At 37.5% G+C, this 24,402-nt stretch overlaps 4 protein-coding genes across 4 annotated transcripts in view; 1 reads left to right on the forward strand and 3 right to left on the reverse strand.

The window, feature by feature from the left end:
• The first annotated feature begins 403 nt into the window (after window positions 1–403).
• On the forward strand, window positions 404–2,176 carry LOC129245228 (uncharacterized). The gene is made up of 2 exons (XM_054883271.1): window positions 404–1,646; window positions 1,722–2,176. The coding sequence occupies exons 1-2, from the start codon at window positions 513–515 to the stop codon at window positions 2,070–2,072; spliced, it is 1,485 nt and encodes a 494-aa protein (XP_054739246.1). The 5' UTR covers window positions 404–512; the 3' UTR covers window positions 2,073–2,176.
• Window positions 2,057–3,524, reverse strand: LOC129245231 (uncharacterized). Its single transcript, XM_054883272.1, has 3 exons — window positions 2,860–3,524; window positions 2,614–2,797; window positions 2,057–2,554 (listed from the first exon to the last, which is right to left on the reverse strand). The coding sequence occupies exons 1-3, from the start codon at window positions 3,442–3,444 to the stop codon at window positions 2,196–2,198; spliced, it is 1,128 nt and encodes a 375-aa protein (XP_054739247.1). The 5' UTR covers window positions 3,445–3,524; the 3' UTR covers window positions 2,057–2,195.
• A 1,761-nt stretch (window positions 3,525–5,285) lies between these two features.
• LOC129245975 (translation initiation factor eIF-2B subunit gamma) lies at window positions 5,286–7,162 on the reverse strand. The gene is made up of 7 exons (XM_054884437.1): window positions 6,911–7,162; window positions 6,703–6,850; window positions 6,279–6,639; window positions 6,064–6,210; window positions 5,808–5,984; window positions 5,531–5,757; window positions 5,286–5,472 (listed from the first exon to the last, which is right to left on the reverse strand). The coding sequence occupies exons 1-7, from the start codon at window positions 7,065–7,067 to the stop codon at window positions 5,307–5,309; spliced, it is 1,383 nt and encodes a 460-aa protein (XP_054740412.1). The 5' UTR covers window positions 7,068–7,162; the 3' UTR covers window positions 5,286–5,306.
• A 5,481-nt stretch (window positions 7,163–12,643) lies between these two features.
• Window positions 12,644–24,402, reverse strand: part of LOC129245853 (putative mediator of RNA polymerase II transcription subunit 26) — a 32,735-nt gene continuing 20,976 nt past the window's right edge. The window contains exons 2-4 of the mRNA XM_054884276.1: window positions 14,217–14,639; window positions 13,546–13,879; window positions 12,644–13,487 (exon numbers count right to left, since the gene is read on the reverse strand). Of these exons, the coding sequence (XP_054740251.1) occupies window positions 13,044–13,487; window positions 13,546–13,879; window positions 14,217–14,639 (1,201 nt within the window). The 3' untranslated portion in view covers window positions 12,644–13,043. The remainder of the gene's footprint in view (window positions 13,488–13,545; window positions 13,880–14,216; window positions 14,640–24,402) is intronic.

The raw sequence follows: 24,402 nt of genomic DNA on the forward strand, positions 1-24,402 counted from the left end.
TTTATACACAACCAAGTATAATATTATATTTTCTTTCAGGACAAGAACATCTGTTTTTTTATATGCGGCAATACCTTCAATGTAGCACCACAGTCCGTTTTACACAAGGTGGATTTATTAAGGTGACAGCATTCACCCCGCTGAATTTTTCGCCGTATGTATGGCTTACGTCAAAATGATATGCTTTGTTTGTATGTATTGGTATGTTTACATCTGATTACTGATTTTGACGTGATGCTTGGACCAAACGCAACAACAAATACATGTAGGGTTTTACTTATATGTGTTTGCTGTCACCTGTAATAAATTCGCCTTGGTTTTACATTTTACGTCAGTCAAACGCGTTGCCGCAACGGACCATTGGTATTGCCGTATTAGAAATCAAAGATGATTTAGAAATTAGGGCGAAACAAATTTCAAAAAAATGTTACTATCTACCATTGGATCTGCATATTTTGGTATTTAAACGTCTTTTGGTTATATAGAAATCAAATATATAAAAAAAGTTCCTAATGGAAAAGGAAAATACATCCGAAAGGGCACTAAAGCCCTCTGAAAAAAATTCGGAAAATAATGAGACTATTAAGCCGAAAGGAAACGACGCCACAACCAATGATTTTTCCTATAATCCGTCGGTCCATCCTGATGGCGGTGACCACATTGATGAGGATTTGACACGCATGCGAGGTGACGCTATTGGAAGTACGTTATACAGTGAACGTTTTGTGCTTTCCACATTGTTGAAGCTGACTAAAGTAGAGAAAGAACTCGCCAAAAATGAATCATTTGAAAGCGATCTATGCTCTGTTTGGGATATGACAATTGAAAAGGATGTTGTGTTCCTTCTATTGGAACATAATGTGTTGGACCTCTTTGCTCATTGTATCAATATAACAGAAGATAAGCGTTTAGTCGAAATTTTAGTGGGAATTTTAGGTAATTTGTGCAATTTTACGGATGCGCGTAATGCTCTTGTTGAAGACACTACCCTAATACAAACACTGCTGGGTCTAACAGGCTGCTCCGACTCACTGACGCTTTTGCAACTCACACGATTGTTTTCGGTTGTATTTATACATGCAGATCGTTCAGCAGCACTGAAATGGTATCAACACATTTGCTTTTGTCCAGAATTTGTAAAAAATATTACGTTTATACTAAGCAACTCTTTCAATGAACACCTACTACGTCAGACTGTCGAAACACTGAATGCCATACTTGCAAAATTTGCTCTAGTAGAACATGATACACAAACGGAGAAAGGTAAAGATCTTAAAAGTGTGCAGCCACTGCCAACATTTGAACAGCTCTTTGTGAATGAAGCTTTAATAAAAGCTACAACGGAGGCATTCATAGCATTATTGCCAAGAAATGATACTACCGAGTTGCAAGAAAATGAGGATGACGACGATGAAATAACGATTCTACCTACGCAGAATACTCATAACGTAATGCAAATATTCTTGAATATCCACTGCATTTTGACACAATATGGTGATTATTCTCAAAGTAGTTACAAACCGCATACCGAGTCGCTAATGCATTGCGTAAGTTATATTCTTGAACCGCTATGCAATCCAAAGCACATACAACATTTAAGCAATCGTGAACAAGACTTATTGGATAGTATCAATGATATTTTTGAGGTAATTTTTAGACCTTTGAATGTAAATTATTTTAAATAAGTTCATGTCTGATTGTCAATATCGTTATATTTGCAGTCACTAGGAGACCCTTTTGATGAACGTTGTCTGACATACGCAATACGTATATGGAATCTGATAAGGGAAGAAAATGAACGTATTGCACGAAGAAAACCAGCGAATGATTTTGAAGATAATGCAATTAAAGACGATGACTTCAATTTCGAGAGCAACTATCTAACTTTACTTGATCTTATTGTTCGTATGATCAATGCTGCTACTGAGATACAGTTGGAAAATGTTTTAAAAGATACTGATAACAATATGAAAAATCTGCAAAATACACTTTGTGTTGACGACAATAATCAACCTAGAAAAACATGCTACAGCAAAATAAAAAAGATTTTAGAAAATTTAGAGCAAGATTAGCAGGTTCTTATTAAGCGCCTGTGACCCGATTTGTGAGCCAATATTACTATTTCAATAAACAAAACAGACTATTTAACTACAGTAGATCATTAAATAACATTATACATATTATTCTATTAATATTCATTTTGTTTGGGATCTACCTAGTTGCTCCCGTAGGGAATCCGTCCAAGACAATTTTCCAAGTTTTACTGCGCCACTACTATTTATAGTTAAATTACTTTGCGTATTTGAATTTTTTGCGTTACGGAATAGAGTATTGTTTTTGTCGATACAATCATTCAAATGCGAAAGTGAGCCATCTAAAATTACAATGCGGGATGTCACTTCAATGCCAGATTGTTCTTCAATCCTGTCAGATATATTAATTACGGCTTGTTCAACTTCGTTCGCCTTGACAATATTCTCTCCAATCAATTCAGAAAGTTGCAAATTTAGTTTTCCACCATTGGTACGTACCGTAAGGTTACCATGGACTCCAGCTGGCAAGGCAATACAAAATATTAACATTTTTTGACAATGTACAAAATCGCCTACTCACTCATATTTAGCTCTCCATCCTTAAGTACTTCAACTTCAGTTTTTTTGTGAACATTTCTTAGATGCAATGAACCGGAATTGGTTATAAATTTTGACTGCTCCACATAGCAAGAATTCGTCGAAATATCGCCCGTATCCGTCTTACAGTTTAAGTGATCACCCTGCAACTTATCGAATGAAATATTCTGCGAAATATACCAATTTAAAATTATTAAAATTTATTTTTTAGTAATTTCAATGCATTTACCCCCATCTCCTTGGTCTCCACTTGAGTTACTCTTCCTAAGAGCATACCTTTACATGTAATATTCCCGCCGTTGCTATCTAGTGTTACATTATCTGCTCGAACCTCCTTGGTTTCTATGTGTTTTTGTGCCCGCACCGTTACTTCAGAGCTTAAAATATTTTGGACTTTTACACTGTCGTTAGTTTCCACATAGAGATCAGAGCGGATTGGTACCTCCAGGTTACAATGGAAATCTGTAGCGTCCGCAACTTTATTTATTACAATATTTACTCGACGCTCATCTTCGCTGACGTCGATTTTCATAATTACTGGACAATTCCGTGTATGTCCACCATGCAACTCAGCAATAAGTACATTTGCATCTGGATACTCGTGTACATCGGCAGCTTTCACACGCAAGTAAATATCGGAATGTATATTTATACGTGGAAAAGGATAAATGTAGCGCATTGTTTCCTGGTGTACTTGTTTGTTAGAAGGCATTCCTGGCACACTGCTCATCTTATTTGATTTTACTGATTTCTTGGCATATAAGCGAATATTCGTGGTCCGTAACGGAGGTGTTAGCCGACGTAGCAACAACATTTCCTACCTTTTCCGTGAAACTCGCTTTTTGCTATAAATTCTTTTTTGGGAATTTACACAACTGTCAAATTGGATTTCAGCTGATCGATAGAAAGGAAGTAAACAATGAAGAGAATTTAGATGAAAAATGCAAAATATAAACAATAAGCAGGATCTCGAAATTAACCAGCTGATTTTTTCACTATGGGTCCAAAACACAAAAATAAATTACAAGAAAGTGTATTTTTTTTTTCTGGGGAAATGTAGAGTATTTTTTACATGTTCCCAAAACTACTGCTCCACATTGTTCTTTAGAATTGCAGATAGTCCCTTTCATATTCAGTTCAAGTTCGAAAAATTGCTGCTGTTTATGTATTGTACGTTAAATTTATACGATTTCACTTAAAGTACTTTCACATATGCATTCTTAATTGGCGCGATAACCGCTTACGCGATTTTGGCCGAGTTTTACAAAGCGCGTTAGTAGTTTCTTTCTCGTGTTAACCGGCGCCAATTGGATACACCAATTGAAGTCAAGTCCTTCTCCACCTGATCTCTCCAACGCAAAGGAGGCCTTCCTCGTCCCCTGCTACCACCAGCTGATACCGCATCGGATACTTTCTGACCCGCGGCGTTTGTATCCATTCGGACGACATGATCTTTATTCGCTTAAAGCTTATACAGCTCATCGTTCCATCGCCTGCGATATTCGCCGTTGCCAACGTGCAAAGGTCCAAAAATCTTACGCACAGTCTTTCTCTCAAATACTCCAAGCGTCGCTTCATCGGATGTTGCTATCGTCCAAGCTTCTGCGCCATATGTTAGAACGGGCATGATGAGAGCCTTGTAGAGTGTTAGTTTTGTTCGTCGAGAGAGGACCTTACTGCTCAATTGCCTATTTAGTACAAAGTAGCACTTGTTGGCAAGAGAGATTCTACTTTGGATTTCCAGGCTGACATTGCTATCGGTGTTCATGGTGGTTCCTAATTAAACGAAGTCTTTTACAACCTCGAAATTATAACTGTTAACAGTAACGTGGGTGCCGATACGCAAGTGCGCCGACTGTTTGTTTGAAGACAGGAGGTACTTCGTTTTGTACTCGTTAACCACCAGACCCCTTTCGCTTTGCCTCTTTATCCAGTAAGGAGAAGGCAGAACTAACTCTTATAAAATATTGTGCCTGAGCGATTAAGTTCTGCGGCTCGTACGCTGATCTCCAACATCAGGTTAATTAAGCAAAATTTATTGTACAAAATAGAGTTCATGGCCTATAATAAAAAAAAATTTAATCGGAATTTTTGGCATAAATTATTTAGTTTGTTATGCCTATTTTTCACTCATACATGCACATTCTGTTTTTGTGCGGTTGTAACAGCATAGAATAATCCTAAAACATTGGTACTGGAGCGTACTGTGGGATAAACGAAGAGGTGAGAATAGTTAAAGGCTTCGTGGGGCTTGCCTAAACTTACTTAAATTACGAATTTCTCCGTAGTGCAGATCAAAGTAGATGAAACCTCTCATCTTTATGTATTGATTACCTCGTATTACTTTATCCGGTAAATGGTAACGTTGTAATCTCATAGATTGATGCCTATATACATATGAGCGTGCATGTGAATGTGCATATATATCATGTATTTATTTTTATGCATTTCACAGGACATTTGCCTTGTTCTCTGTTTTATTGTGCAAAGGAACAAATATGGCACTCCTGCTCTTTGTATTCCGGCAAAAGTTAAGTGCAGAGCCATTTTTACAATATAATGCACATTACTCACATCCAATTAATGTAAACAACACCCTTTAGTTTTGTTTACATTCTCGACACTTTTTAAACCAAAAGATTAATGCAATTCAAATTGAAGTAATAAACAAATTTATTATTGTATATCAATTTCCATAAAACCATCAGCATTTGTTAAATGTTGATTTTCTTTTTTCGTGCCTTCTTCTACAGCGAAACTCGGTCCGATTAAGCAGTTTTTCAGTACAGAACCACGCTTAACTACAGCTCTGCTGCCCACAATACAATTTTCAATGTTACAGCTGAATAGGAAAGAGTTTGTATAAGTACATTTATAATTAATCGATATCGTTAGCTCACCCCTCCTCAATAATAGCGCTTGTCATTATTATAGATTTGCTTATAATATTTTTAGGATTAATCGTACAATTTGCACCAAAAACGCTGAAGTTAAGCGAAGTCTTTTCTGACAACTTTGCGCTATCACCTACAGAAATTTCCTTCGTTTGTGTAGAGTTCATAACAGCGTTAGCTGAAATGAGTGCATGCTCTTGTTCATTGAAGAATTGTGGCCAAATATTGCAAATCTATAAAAAATGCATTTCATTATAAGTTTTATAGTTTGAGGCCCATTTACCTTTTGGTTAATCGCGTAAAACATCAGTGTTGTATTTACCCGCACACCAATGCTCTCTTTAGGCGCTACGACTGCATAACACCGAATTAAATCACCATTGTAAGGCTCCTTAATTCGAGAATCGTTGAATAAAGTGGCTTTTTGTATGCGTTGCTCGAGTTGTGTGTTTGGTGTATACTAAATTGTTAAAATAAAATATTTAGACTTCTATGTGCATATATCGTGATTTATTTATGTATATTAGAGATATTCTTACATGGAAAATATCGTTTTCGGGTTTCGTGCTAACACCCACTTCCGAATGTATGTCAGGCGCAGCAAATGAGCTGCCCGGCTTCTTGGACATTTGCTTTTTAACGATATAAGGTAGGAACTCACCTTTGAGTGTTGAAATGTTTTCTTTCTACAAATGATAAGCATTAAATATATGTCGTTGATTTAAAAAAAAACGCTTTATATGTATGCTGGTACCTTTACAAGAAAATCAATTGTCCATTTTTTCATTACGTAAATGTGAGAATCCATCAATCGTGAGAATATTGTAATTTTTCCGTTTTTGCGCAACAGGTGGGAATTTACGTGCACTACCTCCTCGAAATCGCTTGTCGATGCAAGGAGCAGCAAGCGACTAGAATCTGGATGAATACCTATTAGATCACGTTCAGGTTTATGCTTTGTTTTTGGGCCTGGCAATGCGCCATCCGACTCAAAGCCATTTTTAAAAAGTAGTGCGACCAGCGCAGCATCGTGTTGGCGAAATTTGTTGATTAGTGGATATAAACTAACGTTTGAAACTATATCGCAAGATAGCACCAAAAAGTCTGATTTCACTCTGCAGAGATGGAAATGAATGTCTATGAAAACACATTACATCAAACCACATATTATTATATACTTGTCATGTATTAGCCGCAAGCTGTCGGCAGTTCCGAAATCGCTTTCACTGTCAATTACCACAAAGTCAATTTTAATTTTTAGTGGTGTACGTTCTAACGCTTGTTGAATCTCGGAACGTTCACTTTCCAATACCACCACAATAACATCTGTGAGTTCCACGAGTAAGTAAGAAGTAAATAAATAGTAGTGAAATTAAGAATATTTACCTTGAAAATTGTGCTGTTGTAACATATTCAGTGGATACCATAACAGCGGGTAGGGACCGATGGGCAGAAGACATTTTGGCGAGTCAGCCAACACTTCAGGTAGTCGCGTACCACGTCCAGCTGCCAACACTACAGCCTGAAATTCTTGCGTCACCATTATAAATTATTCGTTATTTATTAATAAAAAATAAAAATAATTAAAAGCAATACTCCACTGCGAAGGAAGTTTTAATGTACGGTTAGGGACACGAAATTCGATGCGATACGAAATCAAATCGATAAGTTTGCTGTTTGATATCGATACTTTGAAAGCAATATTCCTACGGTACGAGTACTTCTACCTAATGCTGAAAACAGTGACCGACGTACGTAGTCCCTTACCGCAGCTCCTAGCGAGCACGAAATTGAGTAAAACTCATCCCATATCCCATAGAGAACAACTGCGTTCGTTTAGTTACATATTTGCACAATACATCGGTTTGTATGTGTATGTGTTTGGTTGTACCTACACAATGTTGCCATTGATATTTTAGCTTACACACTTTTTCACACATCCGCATTATCAGTTACGATTGTAATGCAGCATTTGCAGCATAATGCTGGAAACAGTCACCGACGTAAACGCAGTCCCCTGTCAGTTGTTACGATCAAACTAATGAGAATTCCATGTAAATGAAAAATTATTTCCCTTCCGTTTCGTAGTATCGTAAATTTTATAGCTGGATTTTTGAAAATTCCTCTCAGGATTGCTCTCTCACCACACAATGTTGTCAAACAGGTCATTTCGAAATCATTTACAAAAAAAAAATTGGAAAAATTTTAATTTTTGTTAAAATAGCTTAAAAACAATGCTGAATAATGTTAATTATAGATAAATGAACTATTTGCATTTGTTGGTTTTTGGCTTTGGTTTATTAAACAATGAAAAATTGTACCTGATAACGCGGATGTGTGAAAAAGTGTGTAAGCACACATATCAATGGCAACATTGTGTAGATACAACCAAACAGATACACACACAAATCGATGTATTGTGCAAAAATATATTTAATAGAACGCAATTGTTCTCTACGGGATGAGTTTTGCTCAATTTTGTGCTCTCTAGGGGCTGCGGTAAGCGGTGCCGATACGTCGGTGACTGTTTTCAGCATTGGTGTTGCCCGTCCAATTCACATAAGGTTGTTTTTGTTGTTGTTGTAGCAGTAATACAAGCCCTGTCAGTGTAGAGTATTTTACCGGTCGTCTTCGTATAACTCATCTAAAGGTAGGCCCAGGAAACATGCTGTTTCGACAGGTTGGGTCCAGAGGTAGAGGGGTGTTAGATGAGTGGGTTTTGAGGGGCATGTGAAAAGGTGGGTAGTGTCGTGCGGGGTGCCTTCACATGTAGGATATATGGTTGATATGTCGGGGTCAATTCTGGGTAAGTAGGAGTTTAACCTGCTACAATATCCAGAACGTAATTGTGTCAGTGTTACGTGGGTCTCACGGGGAAGCTGGAGCCCTTCATCTGCTGTAGGTGGAGGTTGGAGTCCGATTATGGCATTCGGCCGTCGGGAACTTAAGAAGGTGGTGATGGTCTCCCGATGAATGTTGTTTATTGTCTGTCTAAACACTGTCTGGTCCAGTAGATGTCTGGATCTCGTCGGGGTAATTGAGGAGGTGGCTCATGACGTGCCTGGGAGGCGGCTCTGGCTCAATCAGGTGTCTGCAAGGGTGAAACCTGCGGTGGCACCCTAACAGGAATTGCTTGCTGAGCAGTTTATTGTGCTCCTTTCCAGGGAGCATCTGTGTTTCGTTGTGAAGGTGTTAAAGAGAGACCATCAGGAGGCAACCCGTCGCTGTCCGAATAACAGTGTTTTGGCAAGTCTGGCGCTTTATTCACTGTGTGTCTCTAGTTCCAGGCGACCAGACAGGCGCAGCATAGCTTAGAACCGGCCGGCCAATTGCAAAGGGCGACAACAACAATTCTTTGTCTTTACCCCAAGGGCTGCCGGCAAGCGATTTGAGGACCTTTTTGCGCTTTTGGACTTTAGTAGCAATTGCAGTTGTGTGCGCAGAGAAGGAGAACAAACTGTCGAAGGTTACACCCAAAATTTCGGGATTGTTAACAGTCGGAATTGGTGTGTCATCGACTTTTACCTTGAGTTCCAGTTTGACCTCCTTTGTCAAGGTGGTAAAGAGGACCTTTGACTTTGTGGGGGAAAGTTGGAGATTCCTCGCAGTGAAAAGCAATCACCCTACGGAACACCTTGCTTGATCTTTCCCTGTTTCGATGTTTGGTCTCTAAAAATCACTGACGAGTGACGATCGCTCAGATAGTTGGCGGACCACTTCTTCAGGCCTGGCGGGTGTGTTGACTGAAAAATGTCATCTAGTAGTGTGGAATGCCTGACCGCTACTAGGACAGTCCTCTCGCAAGGGCGGTTTTGGTTAGGCCCGCGGTTAATCTCACAAATCACAATATTACCAAGCCATTCTCTGAATTTTCACAAACATGTAATTTCTCATACTCGTTTGTTTTGTATTGCGACGGTGGCTGACGTCAGAGTAAAGTGACTGTTTTTTAATGGTGCCCCCTTCAGTACTCAATTCGCCTTGAGCAGGGATGCATGCGCCTAGGGTATTCAGTCTTAAGTTAAGCGTGAAAGAGCAAACGAAAAGTAAATAAAGTGATTCACTAAAGCAAGTGCTGTTGCCATTAATTTGTGACTTTTATTTGACAATCCAGTGATCTAACTTGGAGGAAAGATTTTATTTAAATAAAAACGCAACAAATTCGTAACAATATAATAAGAATTAAGCTCTTTTACCTATTGATTTTGAAATAGTTCATTCATCAATATTGATGAATATTGTTAGTCTTTCAATTGTATGGGAAATGCTAGAAATTGGTACATTGTAGTGATCGGCCAAGTCGCGAAAACTGTACGCTTCAAGGCCGGCAAATTATTAAACAAAGCGAAACTTTTGACTGAAACTGTTGAAAAGCTTATCGGAGGGTACGACAATGTGACAAAAAATTAATCATTACTTACAATCTCAAATATTTCATTACATGGGTGTAAAAGGTTCACACTTACAGAATCTTCATTAGAACCTTTTTTAATAAATGTTAAAATTTATTCGGTTTCACCGTTTTCTGTATTTGTGATTGCAATACAGCTGCTCATTTGACACTTTTAATGATATTCCCATGGCAGCCGGCTCTACGTACCTCTTTGACTCGGGTTTCTTCCCGATCAAGGGCTGCCTCCCCAGTAAACCAGCCCTGTCTAGTGCGCTGAACGTCACACCTCATTTATCGTCACTGGAGTAGCCGCATGCAGCAAGACTGCTCCTAATACCTATCTTCAGGACTGATATTGAACTTAACCCTGAAAACCGTTTGGTTGTAGGTGACTTCAATGCGGGCCACAAATTCACGCATTCAAGTCTTCCAAACGATCGCTGGGGTCGCTGGGTCGCTTCATCCCAGCTGGAAGGATCCGGGACATATGCCCAAATTTTCCAGTTGAAGCAGCCGTTCTAGCAAACGAGCGTAACCACCTACGAAAGGCCTATCCCGGGGATCTCGGAATAAGGGATCTCAATTCGGAGATTCGGCAACTGGTCACCCAGCATAAGCGGACCAAATGTATGGAGCACCTGAAGAGCTGCAACTTCGTCTCTACTGTGAGTAAGCTCTGGCCCACCGTAAGGTCCCTATCGAACTCGATGAAGTACAACGAAAAGGTGGCTGTCATTTTTGGTTGTTATACTTCTTCGAACCGAAGAGATGTGCGAGATTCTTTAGCTGGACATTCATTTTGCATACTCCGGTCGACAGGTCCAAGCCTCATGCCACTAGACGGCTGCACAAACTGCCAAACAACTGCGCGTCACTTGCTTTCTCCAGCGACGAGGTTCTGGCAGTCATCAAGAAAGAAAAAGTTTCAAAATTCATTGGCTCCGACGGATTTAACATGCTGATGCTAAAAAAAGCTTGGCCCATTGGAAGTAGAATGTCTCACAAAGGTCCTCAAGCTGTCTGTGAGCGCTCTCGTAATTCCTGATAAATGGAAAGCGGGGAGAGTGGTCTCACTATTGATACCTGGGAAACCGGCCAGCCAAGGGGAGTCCTATTGTCCTATAACTTTTCTTTCCCCAGTAGTGAAAATACTTGAGACTCTAGACGAAACAGCTGACCCCAGTTGCACATTAGCATGGCTTCCGTTAAATGCATCCATATAGGAGTGTTGACCATACGTAGCATTTAAAAATCCTGTCTTTATGTCCCATAGGTCGTTCAGCCTCCTCTTCTTCAGAAGACTAATTGATGAATGAATGAAAATAATCGAAATCAGAGTTGCAGCCGAATTTATTTTAAATGAGGCGTGAAATGATAATTGTTCTAGCATAGGTATATCTGTTGGAATGCTTAATTAATCTGTTACATTCTTACAGGTCGTCATTGAAGATTAAAAATGTATATGAGTTTATGCTTCTTGCAAGTGTTTTCAGTGATTTTTAAGACATAAGGTATAAATCAAATAAATATCTATCTACCTATTTAATTTTCCAAAGCACCTGGTATCTGGGTGGGCTTTTTGCTTTTTGAATCGGCTATAAAAAATAATTAATCAATATTTTTTCAAACTTTTTTTTTATTTTGAAGATTGAACATTGTCATTTATGAATAAAAAATTAAATTGGTTCAAATGACTGCCACGACTGGCTTTACAGTAGGCCATTCGATCAACCCAATTTTTAAGCACGTTTTCGATTGTTTGGGCTCTAATTTCATGAATGGCAATTTCGATTTCGGGCTTAAATCACAGCTCCGAGGCCGCCAATTGATATCGGCATTCAAAAACGGTAGCCAAAAGTTCGAGTGTAACTTTGGCAGTGTGACAAGTTGCACCGTCCTGTTGAAATCAAATCTCGTCCATGTCATCCTCTTCAATTTTTGGAAACAAAAACTCGTTGTGCATGTCACGGTAACGCTCGCCATTTAGGGGGCGTCCATAAATTACGTGAGGTGTTTTTTTATATTTTCTGGACCTCCCTCCCCCCCTGGTGAGATGTCGTGAGATTTTATTCAACCCCCTCCCCCATCCCCCAATCTCACGTGAGATTTTTCAAAATGTGGGTTTCTTATGTAAACGCGTTGGATTGTTATTGTAAAAAGAGAAAAAAAATTTGCTTCGTGCTTTTCTTTACAATTAGTTAAGACTAGTAATCAATATTGCTGAGAGTTATAAGTGTAATAAAAATTTAACAATAGAAGACTTAAATCGTAACTACTGCGATTAAAAAAAATATCTACTCTAATTCAGTCAAGACCGCCCCCCCTCTCTCCAACGTAAGATTAGATGAGATTTGACTCGACCCCCTCCCCCCTTAAACATCTCACGTAATTTATGGACGCCCCCTTACTGTAACAGCGGAAGAAGAAGAAGACTCATCACTTTCGAAATAGGTATTCAATTTTTCCCAATTTTGTTCAAGCGTATAGCGTCCTATTTCGTACATGTCAAACATTTAAGTAAATTATGAACACATTTGACATGCCATTTGTGTTACCATTCTCAAAAAAATAAAGCAAACGCTATATGGCCCACCCTGTAGTTCAAATTGACTTATAGTTTGCTTTACGCTAGTGCGATTAATCCAGTCTAATTTCTCTCGACTAAATTTTCTTTGAAAACCTCCCTTCATTTTATTATTTAGACTTTGGTATTGAGTATTTTTATGTATTTTATTTAAGTTTACAAAAAATAATAAAAAATTACGTCAGTAATCTCTATCTAACATTTCGGACATAAAACCATTCATATTAAGGTACACATATAATACGAGTTTTGGGACTACTTTCAAATTCGTAATATGTAGCTGTTATAACAGTAAAACAAATAAAAATAAAATAAAAATGTAAACAAAAATAAAATTAAAATCGGTTTATAATTCGTTAGGCTTAATGCTTAAAGCTAGAATAAATTCAAAAAATTCGATTTACATTTTGAATTCAATTCAAAATGCATTTGTTAGACAAGATGAATATGAAATCATTATAGTAAGGCTAGATGCTAGTGGTACAGAATGTGGTTAGGATATCGTCGAGGTTGGATTTAATTACTTTCTTTAGTTATTACTTTTACTTTCTTCGCTCATACAAGTAATCGTCTTCATAGTAACGCGGCGTCGAGGTGGCAACGAAAAGTTGTGGACGGCGTTGCAATAGTGAAATGTTAATCTCTTCCGGAGTACGATAGACTTGGGGTTGCGGCACAGCATGATGCAACGGAGATGCAGCAGTGAAGAATCTGTAAGGATTTGGAGTAACTAGTGGAGCAATTGTTTGCGCAATGGGGCGCTGTTGAATAGGCTGAATCAATTGAGGCTGCGGATGTGGCTGAGCCGTAGTTGTAGTGCTTACTGGCTTGCGATAAACGGTTGCTTGCTGCTGTTGGGGCTGTGGCTGCGGTTGGACGGGTTGATGACGTACCTGCTGCACTTGTTGCGCTTGCTGTACCTGTTGGCGGGGTTGTTGGTAAATAGGTTGTTGTTGTTGATGCTGTTGTTGGAAGCCAACTTGAACCTGACAGAAGTAAAATATATGTTTATTAAAATTTATTTTTATTATTTGCAGTACTCACAGGTTGCCGTTGGTGGTTTACACGTTGACGAGGCGCTTCTTCTTCATCCTCATAACGCTCATTGTCGTAATAATTTTCTGGGTAGTAACGCTCCGAGTAGCGGAGGGTCACATTTGGTTTGCTTTGGTGTTCTTGGAGATTGATTGGTTTGTAGAGGTAATCGTTAACAATGTGATATTTCGACGATTGCTGGCAGATGTTGTCATGCGATGGCGGCATGCAGATGAGATGGATTTGGTGGAAAGTGAAGCCCTCGGGACAGATCCACGAATGACGTTGATTGTCTTGGCAGTAATGGAAAACTTCACAACTAAGTGACTCATCGGCATAGTAGCTGATAAAAAGATGTATAGAGAATAAAGTAAAATATAAAATAATTAAATTAAATTAATTATAATGAAATAAAAAAACAAATAAATAAATAATAAATAGTCTAAAAATATATATAAAATAAAATAAAATAAAAATAAATTAAGGATAATTTAGATTGGTACATTGAATCAATAAATATTTGGAGCTTGAATAAAATAAAATAAAATTATATTAAGTTAAGATTAATTTATATTAAATAGTTATTTATGAATAAATTATAATATAAATCAAAATAAAATAAAAGAAAAAATATATAAGATAAATTAAGATTAAAAAAATAGTTATACAAATTTACAAACCCCGAGTTTTTCGAGTTGCAATTAAACGAAGATTTAGCCAACAATTGTGACAATCTGTCTGGCTCCTCTTCTTGTTCTTCTTCGCTTTCCTCTTCACTCGCTGGTTTCTTGTTCTGCTTCAAGTAATTACTTTGCTGTTTTATATTACGGTTTTGATAGATTTGTCGCGGGGCTTCCTCCTGATCCTCCTCCGACTGACTATAGTCGTATAATTGACGTTGTTGTGGTTGTTGTTGCTGTCGGTAAGCCAAATGTGTTTGTGCTTGTGATTCAAATTCATCCTCCTCATCAGTGGCATCGATGGAGCGTGCAGCGAAGCCTTGCGGTTTGGCGGTAGTTGCTGAGGTGGTAACATCGCTGGTGGCGGCAGAGTACGCGCTGCGCAATAGGCACGTCGCCAAGACTAGTAGTATAAGACGTAAGCTATAATTGAAAAAAAAAAACAGAAATATATTCATAATCAATGTAAGCCATACTGACAAAAATCAATACAAATACGTAAAAAGATGTACATATATATACATATACATATAGATACTCAAAATATACACACTGTGTATAAATAATAAGCCAAGGAAAGGTTACATGAGAAACCAAATTTTCAAAAAATGTTATACAAAATCAATAGTTTGAAGTGTTGATCGTTTTATGTAGACAAGGTTAATCCTATGTGTAATTGCTTGTTCTTTCAAGTGTAAATTTTAAACCCAGAAATGTTTCCTCATTTAAAGAGACAATGAATTATTATTAAGCGAAAAAATCAATAATACCAAATAAATGCAAAATAAATATTTTTGTTAAATTGAAGTGCGAGTTTGGGTGAACGTTGAATTTAATTTAAAATATAATTTGTAGGTATTATTTTTTAATATGAAAAACTCCAATATTTAACCTAATTCAAAGAAATTGGCTTGAAAGATATTCATCACAAACAATATTTTTTTGATTATGACACTCTTCGTACTGTGCAAATAGTTTTACATTTTTTATATGTAGATTTTCCAAGTGCTTTATTCTAATTCGCCGGCGACAGTTGCAAAAGTCTAATTATTTGTTACTTAAATCATTTTTTTCTTTTTAATTCACCTCATTCAGTTTTAATTTCACATTATTTTTCATTTCTTAAATTTTTTTATTCCATTTTGTGAACTTAAGGTCGGAAAGGTAAACAAAGGTTAATTATAGATATAATATTATATCAATGGAAAAAGAAAGTAGAAAACAGGCAAAACATATTCGTTTGTTGCGATTGTGTTTAATTTAAAATTTATTTTTATTTAGTTTTCATAACTGTTTTTTTACCTAACAAGAGAGCTCCGATAAAAATATCTTTCTTGCAAACATGTACACAGTTTGAAAAAAAAAATAGTGTTTGCATACAAATTTCTCTATTTCTTTTCCAATTTTTTGTTGAATGTCAAAAAGAAAGAAGCGCAGTAGTACTGAAATTGTACAATACTTTAATAAAAAAAAATAATTTCTTTTTTAATTTTTTGCACGTGTATTTAAGTTATTTTTAAGTTGAGTTCACGTAGACGTTGTAAATTAGTTTAAAGTTGTGCTCTTATTAAATCTACAGTCGGATTACAGCTTTCGCTTTTATAGCAGACAAAGGCAAACCTCCCAGTGCGTTTCGGCCATGAAATAAACATCTCATGAAAATCATCCATAGTTCGGAGTCGGCATAAAATTATAGTTCCCTCCATTTGTGGAAAAATATCAAGACACACCATAAATAGAAAGGTTAAGAATTTGAAATTTGAATTTAAAATCACTTAATACAATTCAGATATCTTCACACTGCACCCATCTTGGCAACGCACTCATTTCCACAATCTTCTTAATCTGCTAACGCAATTTATTTAAAATTCTTGTTTAGAACAAAATTGTACATATTTCTTCAACTGCACTGGTGGCACCAGCGGCGGTTAAAGGTATAAGAAAAATAAAAATTATAAAAAATTGTAATAAGGTTGGTTTGAATTTAATTCTTTCTGGAATTTAATTATTTTCTACCAAGTAAAATTCTTAAATTTTATCTAAATTCGAGTGCATAGGGAAAGTAAATGATTATCTATTTCAGGTATTCCCTAAGTAAGTTAATTCCTATTGCCTTTTAAGTCAAGCGATCCAACTGTACAAACTTAGAATTAAATCAAAATTTTAGTTTTGGACGTATGTAGCAAAAAAAATCTCCTAAAGGCTGATCTAAATAAATTTACATTTATTTTCGTATCTTTTTAATATATATGCATATCATGCAAGTGGGGAAGCCATTCACTTGGGAGTGGCTAGGACGATTCTTCTGCATATGGTCCAAGTGGCTCACAACTTTCGGTCTCCGCCCAAATATACTCTGGGTAGTTCCCGAAAATCCATTTGAGAGCAAGCTAATGTGAGAAGGCGAAGTAATCTAGGATATCTGGTTGTGCGCTGGGTTTGAGAACACTCCAATGAAAAACAAAACAAAGCCTCGGATGAGAACTGCTTACTCTGCTTACCCCTGTAAACGAACTAGGTATTATGATTTGAGTACATGCACATGGAATGCCCGATCCCTTAATGGGAAAGGTGCTTCTGCTCGTCCACGTAAGTGCAAAGACTGACATCACTGCCATGCATGCGAGAAAGACTTCGTCGCGAAGTACTTTTGTTCACTCCGGTGGACGAACACCTCGCAGTAATTAGTATCAGAATGAGATTTTTTAACATTTCACTAATTTGCATCTACGCTTCTATGAGTGCCTGGAACATTCCTATGAGCGTTGCCCACGTCACGACCGTGCTAGGCGACTTCAATGCCAAGGTGAGCAAGGAGAGAATTTTTGGTCCAGAAAATTCAGCCTGCACAGCCGGTAACGGACAGAGGCTTATCCACTTCGTCGGGGCTCGAGTCATGGTAGTCTGCATCACCAGATTCTAGCATATAAAATATAAAAAGCTACGTGACTGTCTCCTGATCGAATAACGCGAAAACAGATCGATCATGTTGGGATGGATGGAAGACACGATCCTAGTGTTTTAGATGTTCGTACGATCCGAGGGCCAAAAGACTACGCAAAGAATGTACGACACGGGAAAGCGGTAATCGCAACAGGCAACGCGTTTTATCTCAATGAAGAAACGAGAGGTCGAAATTCGTGAGATGCACTCCACAACACGAAAAGGAGTTGTCGTGATGCGTCATGGTATATGTCGTGATGCATGAATTTGGTATTCTCGCAGACCTAATATGGCTATGCAAAATGGCATTGCTTTATACCAGCAGCGCCCTCAGAATTGATAAGGTCCTCTCCGAGCCACGACGTTTCAGACAGGGTGACTATCTGTCGTGTGAAATTAATCGCTCAGGTACAATTTTTATAACAGTGTATAATTATTGGCGTATGCCGATGATATTGACATCATCGGCCATAACAACCGCGCTGTTAGTTCTGCATTTCCAAACTGGATAAAGAAGCAAAGCGAATGGATCTGGTGGTGAACGAAAACAAAACGAAGTACCTCCTGTCATCAAACATACAGTCGACGTATCGGTACCCACGTCATTTTAATTAATTTTTCTATTGTAACTAATATATGCATGCACATATGATACATATATTCTGAATTCTTGACAATATTTTGCATCAAAGTACAATTTTTCGGAATATCATGAACCCAGCGTCAACTAGCAGATAGTTCCAGGTTTGTTGTTGGCATACAACTAACCAAAATTTGATTTCCAAAAAATTTACAAACAAACGTTTACATTTATGCACATATGTTAAGTTAAGTATGTATTATACTTATATATGATACAGTGTTTTCTCTGCTTAAAGGCATGTCGTATGATTGTCAGCGGGGATGTCTTTGATCCTTTTGTGCCGATAACAGAGTCACTCAGATTTGGCATGCGTAAAGCCTCTCCGTCGAAGTCTGTGAAAAATCTGATGGGAAAATCATTTAAGAAAATTTACAATGTTTTATTTGCACCGGCTCTTTCAGTATCATATTCTCCTAGTCCATTTCTTATTGGCCTCTGTTTGTGCTCGCATCACCATGCAATAAATGAAACTACTTTATGATATGGGAAAATTTCGAAAATCCGCTGGAGAACAACAAAAATCAAATATTACATACAGACAAATGTATTAAATAAAATATTTGTATGTGAAAATATCTAACTGGAAACGCTCTTGCATATACGCAAACACTTACATATCAGACAGCGTACATACCCTATGATCGGAGAGTACCGGGAATGTTTCAATAAAACAAAACAGAGTTAAATTTCAGGCAAATTTATTTTATCTATCTTCAAAATATGACCCGTCTGAAGCAACACACATGTGCCAACGTTTAACCCGGTCCCATGCACCCCTGGTAGGTCGACGAAGGGATGGCCTTTAGATCCTTCGTAGCATTCTCTTTGAACTCCTCTATCGACTAAAATCTCCTTCCACGAAGTGGTAACTTCAACTTTGGAAACTAAAAGAAGTCGCACGGAGCCATATCAGCTGAATACGGTGCTTGCACGATGGTATTTACTTGATGTTTGGTCAAATAATCCAGCACAATTTGGACTCGGTACGATGGCGCGTTATCATCATGCAAAATCAAAGAATTTTTTGCCCACATTTCCGGCCATTCGCGACGAAATTCTTCATTGTCTTACAGTCCTACCAACATAAGAAAAAATATGGACCGGTTCCCACGTGCGCGGTTCGTTTAAATTAAACATTCCCGTTACTTTTTGATCATAGGGTATGTGAATGGACATGAAAACTTAAAAACAAAAAATTTACTTAAAAACAAGTACACGGGAAAATCGTTGTGCGAACTTTGGGAATCGCAGAAGCCAGTTAGATTGGCAGCCAAATATGCATGAATGTGGGGAACAGGCGAATGGCGAATACACTGAAGATGCACCAAAGCGCTTCGCCGGCAGCTCTGATGATGGCAGTGACGACGGTCGTACGACCACTTACTTCTATTTCCAAAGAGCTAAGCAATGGAATTGAAATAGAAGAAGTAAGAGAAGATGGCAATAAAAGAAAATTGCAAACGAAGAGGCAAGCAAACATGATAACTCAACGTTAAGCAAAGTTTAAGCGGCCATCGATGTGATTATATTATATAATCGAAAACGATGCCGCCGGTGTAACAGTTGTGGAGAAGCGTCGCTCAAAAAGAGGGAAGTGACACTGGCATAGCGAGACGCTCTTGCGCATGTTGTGTTGCACAGTGGTGCTTACCTTTCTGCATTTTGGTAACTCTATGTATACATATGTGTTTATGTTGTTGCCTCCACATGCAATATGTATGTATATGCATGTATACATCTTCGGTGGTGGCATTGTTTATTCGTAATAATAAATTCTTTATATACATCTATACTAATTTTTGACTGCTGAGCTTTGCATTCAATCTGCAGTAAATGCATACATATGTATACACATAAGATATGTTATTCTTTTTGTCAAGTTTATGCCAAAGCGGAAGGTGCAACATGTGACTGACTGCCCAGCTTATGTTGTCGCACTTATCACATTTCAATCGTGGCTGGCGCATCTTATGTGTGGATGCTATAGTTAAAGAGCAAAGTGTGGGTTGATGATTTGCTACCTCAGCCGCAGTCGAGAGTGCTAGTGTGCGCTGAGTGCAAATTTTAATGACGATTGAAACGCTTTGGTGTGAAATATTTACAGATCTTATATGAACATCCACTTGGTTTGAGAAAGGTAAATCAGCTTATAAGCCCAACGCAACCTTATTAACGGAGTTGTAGAGATTTAAAGATTTACGACAAAAAGTGCGCTGTTTTGGAAATTTAAGGCTGCTTAAAGTTTGCTACTAATAATGCTAGTAATGAATAACTCCTAGACGGTACCTTGTTTTTAGTCATCTTTGACATTTGTCAAGTAGACATATCGCACCCTAAATACAAAAGGGTCACAACTCAAAATTTTCCACACTCGAGCTTGACTTGTTTACAGTAGCACAGAAAACAAACTATGTGACATATCACGCTGAAATTTGCCATGTAAGCTTATAACAGTCCTACCAAAAAACAAAAAATTTATTTTTGCCATATGTCATCCGCGGACCGTTTTATTGATAACGTCTCGTTCATATTTGAGCAGAAGGAACATTTTGAGTTGTGACCCTTTTGTATTTAGGGTGCGATATGTACCATTTTTCACGATAGATATTGCAACTTATTATGAAAATGGTCGACTTTTAAGAACAACAATTCTCAAAATTCGTGGGTTTTTAGTGGAAATAATCGTCCGAATGAGTCGACAATTCAAAGGCTGATGAAAGAGTTTCCTGAAACTGGGCCTGTCGAAAATAGAAAAAGGATTGTCATACCAAAAACTGGACGTTCTGTTGAGAATATTGCTGCTGTAGCACAAAGTGTTGATGGACAAACTTCAACATCGATATCTCAACGTTCTCAATAATTAGGCATTCATGAATTAACCGTTTAGTGGATTTTACCTGTAGACTTGCTTAGGGTGGACATTTAAATAATGATTTTCAGATATTATTTGTGATCATCAATACACTGTTGGTACTAATTCGTACTAATAATTCGATCTCATGTTATGTGACATGATGGTTTCGCCCAATCATTTCGCGCACACCTTCAACTGGCACATCAACTGATTTTGTTAGGCCTTCGAGGAATTCGTCGGTGAGCGAACAGCGACCATGAGAAAATTCACCAGTTTTTACAGTGCTAAAGAATGGTGCTTGCTCGTTTTGTAGCGATATTAGGTAGTTAGTGGCGGTGAGCCATTCTCCGTTAGACAGGGTTTCCATTACTAGATTAAGAATCACATTTTTTTACTCTTCAAAGCATATATAATAAAGACCAATAAATAAATGTTTCATGTCTTTTATTATTTTCCCTTAAAAACTCTTAAAATTAGTTTACGTATTGATACTCTAGCGGTATTTAACCTCTTAACATACTAACGAAGTGCGCATTTCTGAGAATTCTTTAAGAAAAATTAGACATTATAACTGTTACGTGAACACCACCTCTTCTTGGCGCAATACCCGCTTAGCAGTTTTGGCCATGTTTAACCAAGCCGAGTTTAAATTCTAACAGGCAGATATGCTTTCATCCGACCATATTTTGCGTAGGAACTGAAGCACGCAGCTGCCATATTTGAATAACTCAGCCGGCAGTCCGTCAGCTCCCGCGGATGTTTTGTGATTTAATCGCGTTATCGCCAACGATTGGGTTATCGAGATTTTCATATTCTCTCTTTAACGGGTTTAGAGGAGTGCTCCCTCCATAATTCAAACACCTTCTGGATGTCAGTCAACAGGTCGCCGTCTTTGTTCTTACAGAAAATCGTCCTGGTCTTGAAACCTTGAACACTACCTACTATATTAATTACTTCCCAACTACCATATCTACTTAAGTTACGCAAACAGTTTTGCTAAAGATATTAAGGGTTTTCAAACAGATACATTAGCAAGCAATAATAATAAAAATTATTCCATTTCAGTGATTGTCAGTGATCATGAATGTCTTTGACCGCTAAGTGAACATAAACTGTACATACATAATTACGTACTTGTGTATATATAGTATATTTGAATGTAAAAATACGAGTATTTCCCGACATTACACGAATGTTTATTGACCGCTAGTAGCAACATGTAAATCAATATGACTGAGATGCCAAATGTAATAAGTCAAAACTGGTAATCAATTGAGCTAAGAGTAGACGGAAATTAGTCACTATTAGTCCGTTGTTTTTTCCTATTTTTTCTTCAACGTTGCAATACGTAATTATGGCTATTACATGCAAACGAGCGGATATAAGGAGTTCAAAGCTACCAACAAGAGCGGAGGTAAAAAAGCTCACCTGACAGTTCGGCTGATATACAGTGACTTTTTATTCCACTTTATCGAATTAATAACTTTTACTTTCATTCCACTCAAGCTACGGGTGCGTAGGGGCCGTTCAATAATAATGGCGAAAAAAAAAAAAAAATTAGCAACATTTTGGTTTTGTTTTTGGTTAACCTAAAGGTGGTGCTTGCAAATTGCTGTTTGGAATTTAGCACATGCGCACATGCAGCCATGACAAAAGCAAATGCGTTTATTCGTATAGGTTTATTCAAGCTTGTGAGCATTGAAACATGCTGAAACATAGCTAACTAAGCGCATATACTGATGTAAGTAACTGTAATATTATCACATTGATTTGTAATGACCGATTATCGCATCAAGCAATTATGTAATAGGAAAAATATATAAGATTTTTAAATAATGAATTCAATACTTCGCAGTGTAATCAACAGCATTTTGAAATTACTGAATACATACATACGAACATACACAACAACATAATAATCTGCATTGAGTTTGGCACTTCATTGCATCTAAAACTACATTTGAGTGAATATTGAGCGCTCCATCTAGCATTTGAAATATGATTTTTTGACCTTGGCAGCTAAATTAATACCCATGAGTTGCCAAAAATTTATGGTTAGACACTTACAAAATGCCGGTGTTGGCCTAGCGTAGTCTGATGGTGGCCGCAGATCGCATCAAATAAATTAATAAACGTGAACGAATTCAAAAAAACTCCCTTCGTTTCGCTCTCAGATCGCTTAATTTTGTGTAACCGATTCCTTCATATGATCCGAAATGTGCTTCAATAAATTTGGACTCTTAATAAAATGAAAGGAGTATTCCCTATATCTTTGCTATCATCAGTAGTGTAAGTTGCATTCCTCTTTCTTTAAAAATAATTTATTCTTTCTAAAGAGGGTTAGAACGGTTTATGATGTCTCTTATGCTCCGACGCACATAATAATGAAATAATTTAATAAAACTGCAAATTCTTTGTTCTTTTTCATTTTATAAACCAACGTTCAAATTGTCACTGGATAAATTATATACGTAAGTATGAACTATAACGTTAAGCATTTTTGTTGTAATCTGTAAAAAATCATATTTTGATAGATTTACTAATACTACCATAAACAAATACCAACGAAAATCTTCATTGAAGTTGAGCACAACCATTTGACCAAATATTTGGGTTTTGCATAAATGTATTTGCACAGTATTAGTTAACTTAAATGAGTCTGGTGGTGAACGAATATAAATAAATAAATAAATAAATAAGTCAATAAAAAACGCAGTACCTCCTGTCATCAAACAAACAGTCGGCGCACTCGCCCATTGGCACCCAGGTTACAGTTGACAGTTATGATTTCGACGTTGTAAGAGACTTCGTTTATCTAGGAACCAGAATTAACACCGATTACAATGCTCGCCTTGAAATCCAACGGAGAATCTCTCTTGCCAACAAGTGCTACTTTGGGCTAAGTAGGCAATTGAGTAGTAAATTCCTCTCTCGACGAACAAAACTCACACTTTATAAGGCTCTAATTATGCCCGTCCTAACGTATGGCGCAGAAGCTTCGACGATGGCAATATCCGATGAGGCGTCACATGGGGTGTTCGAGAGAAAGATTGTGCGGAAGATTTTTGGACCTTTGCACCTTGACGACGACGACGGCGATGAAACAATGAGCTGTATGGAAATGTGCTTTACGACGACACAGACATAACGTAGCGAATAAAGATCCAACTATGTCGTCCGAATGGATGCAAACGCTCCGGCTCTCAAAGTATTCGATGCGGTATCAGCTGGTGGTAGCAGAGGAAGAGGAATATCTCCTTTGCGTTGCAAAGATCAGGTGGAGAAGGGCTTGATTTCACTTGGTGTGTCTAACTGGCTCCGGTTAGCACGAGAAAGAAACGACTGACGCGCTTTGTTAAACTCGGCCAAAATCGCGTAAGCGGTTATCGCGCCAATCACGAAGAAAAAGTTCATTCACAAGCGATCATCCAACAATACAATGATCGGTATTGTGTTTAAAAACCTGAATCGTTTCTGAATATGTTTTTAAAAATGTGGATAGGGTATACAATTTAGTAAAAAAATTGTTACAGTACAATATTATTAAAACAACTAGTGATAATTTCGGAAACGGTTCAAATCGCCAAAAATTTAATTATTTATTAACTTCTCTTTTGTCTGGTATGGTTCTTCACTGTAAGAAATATGTATATATCGATATTCAAACAATGTCATCTCTTATCAGACTCGATTGTCAAACGTTAACAGCACGAAATTGCAAAATATGTGAAATCGTTTTGACTTAT

Source organism: Anastrepha obliqua, chromosome 4, assembly GCF_027943255.1.
Source record: "Anastrepha obliqua isolate idAnaObli1 chromosome 4, idAnaObli1_1.0, whole genome shotgun sequence".
Lineage (NCBI taxonomy): Eukaryota > Metazoa > Arthropoda > Insecta > Diptera > Tephritidae > Anastrepha > Anastrepha obliqua.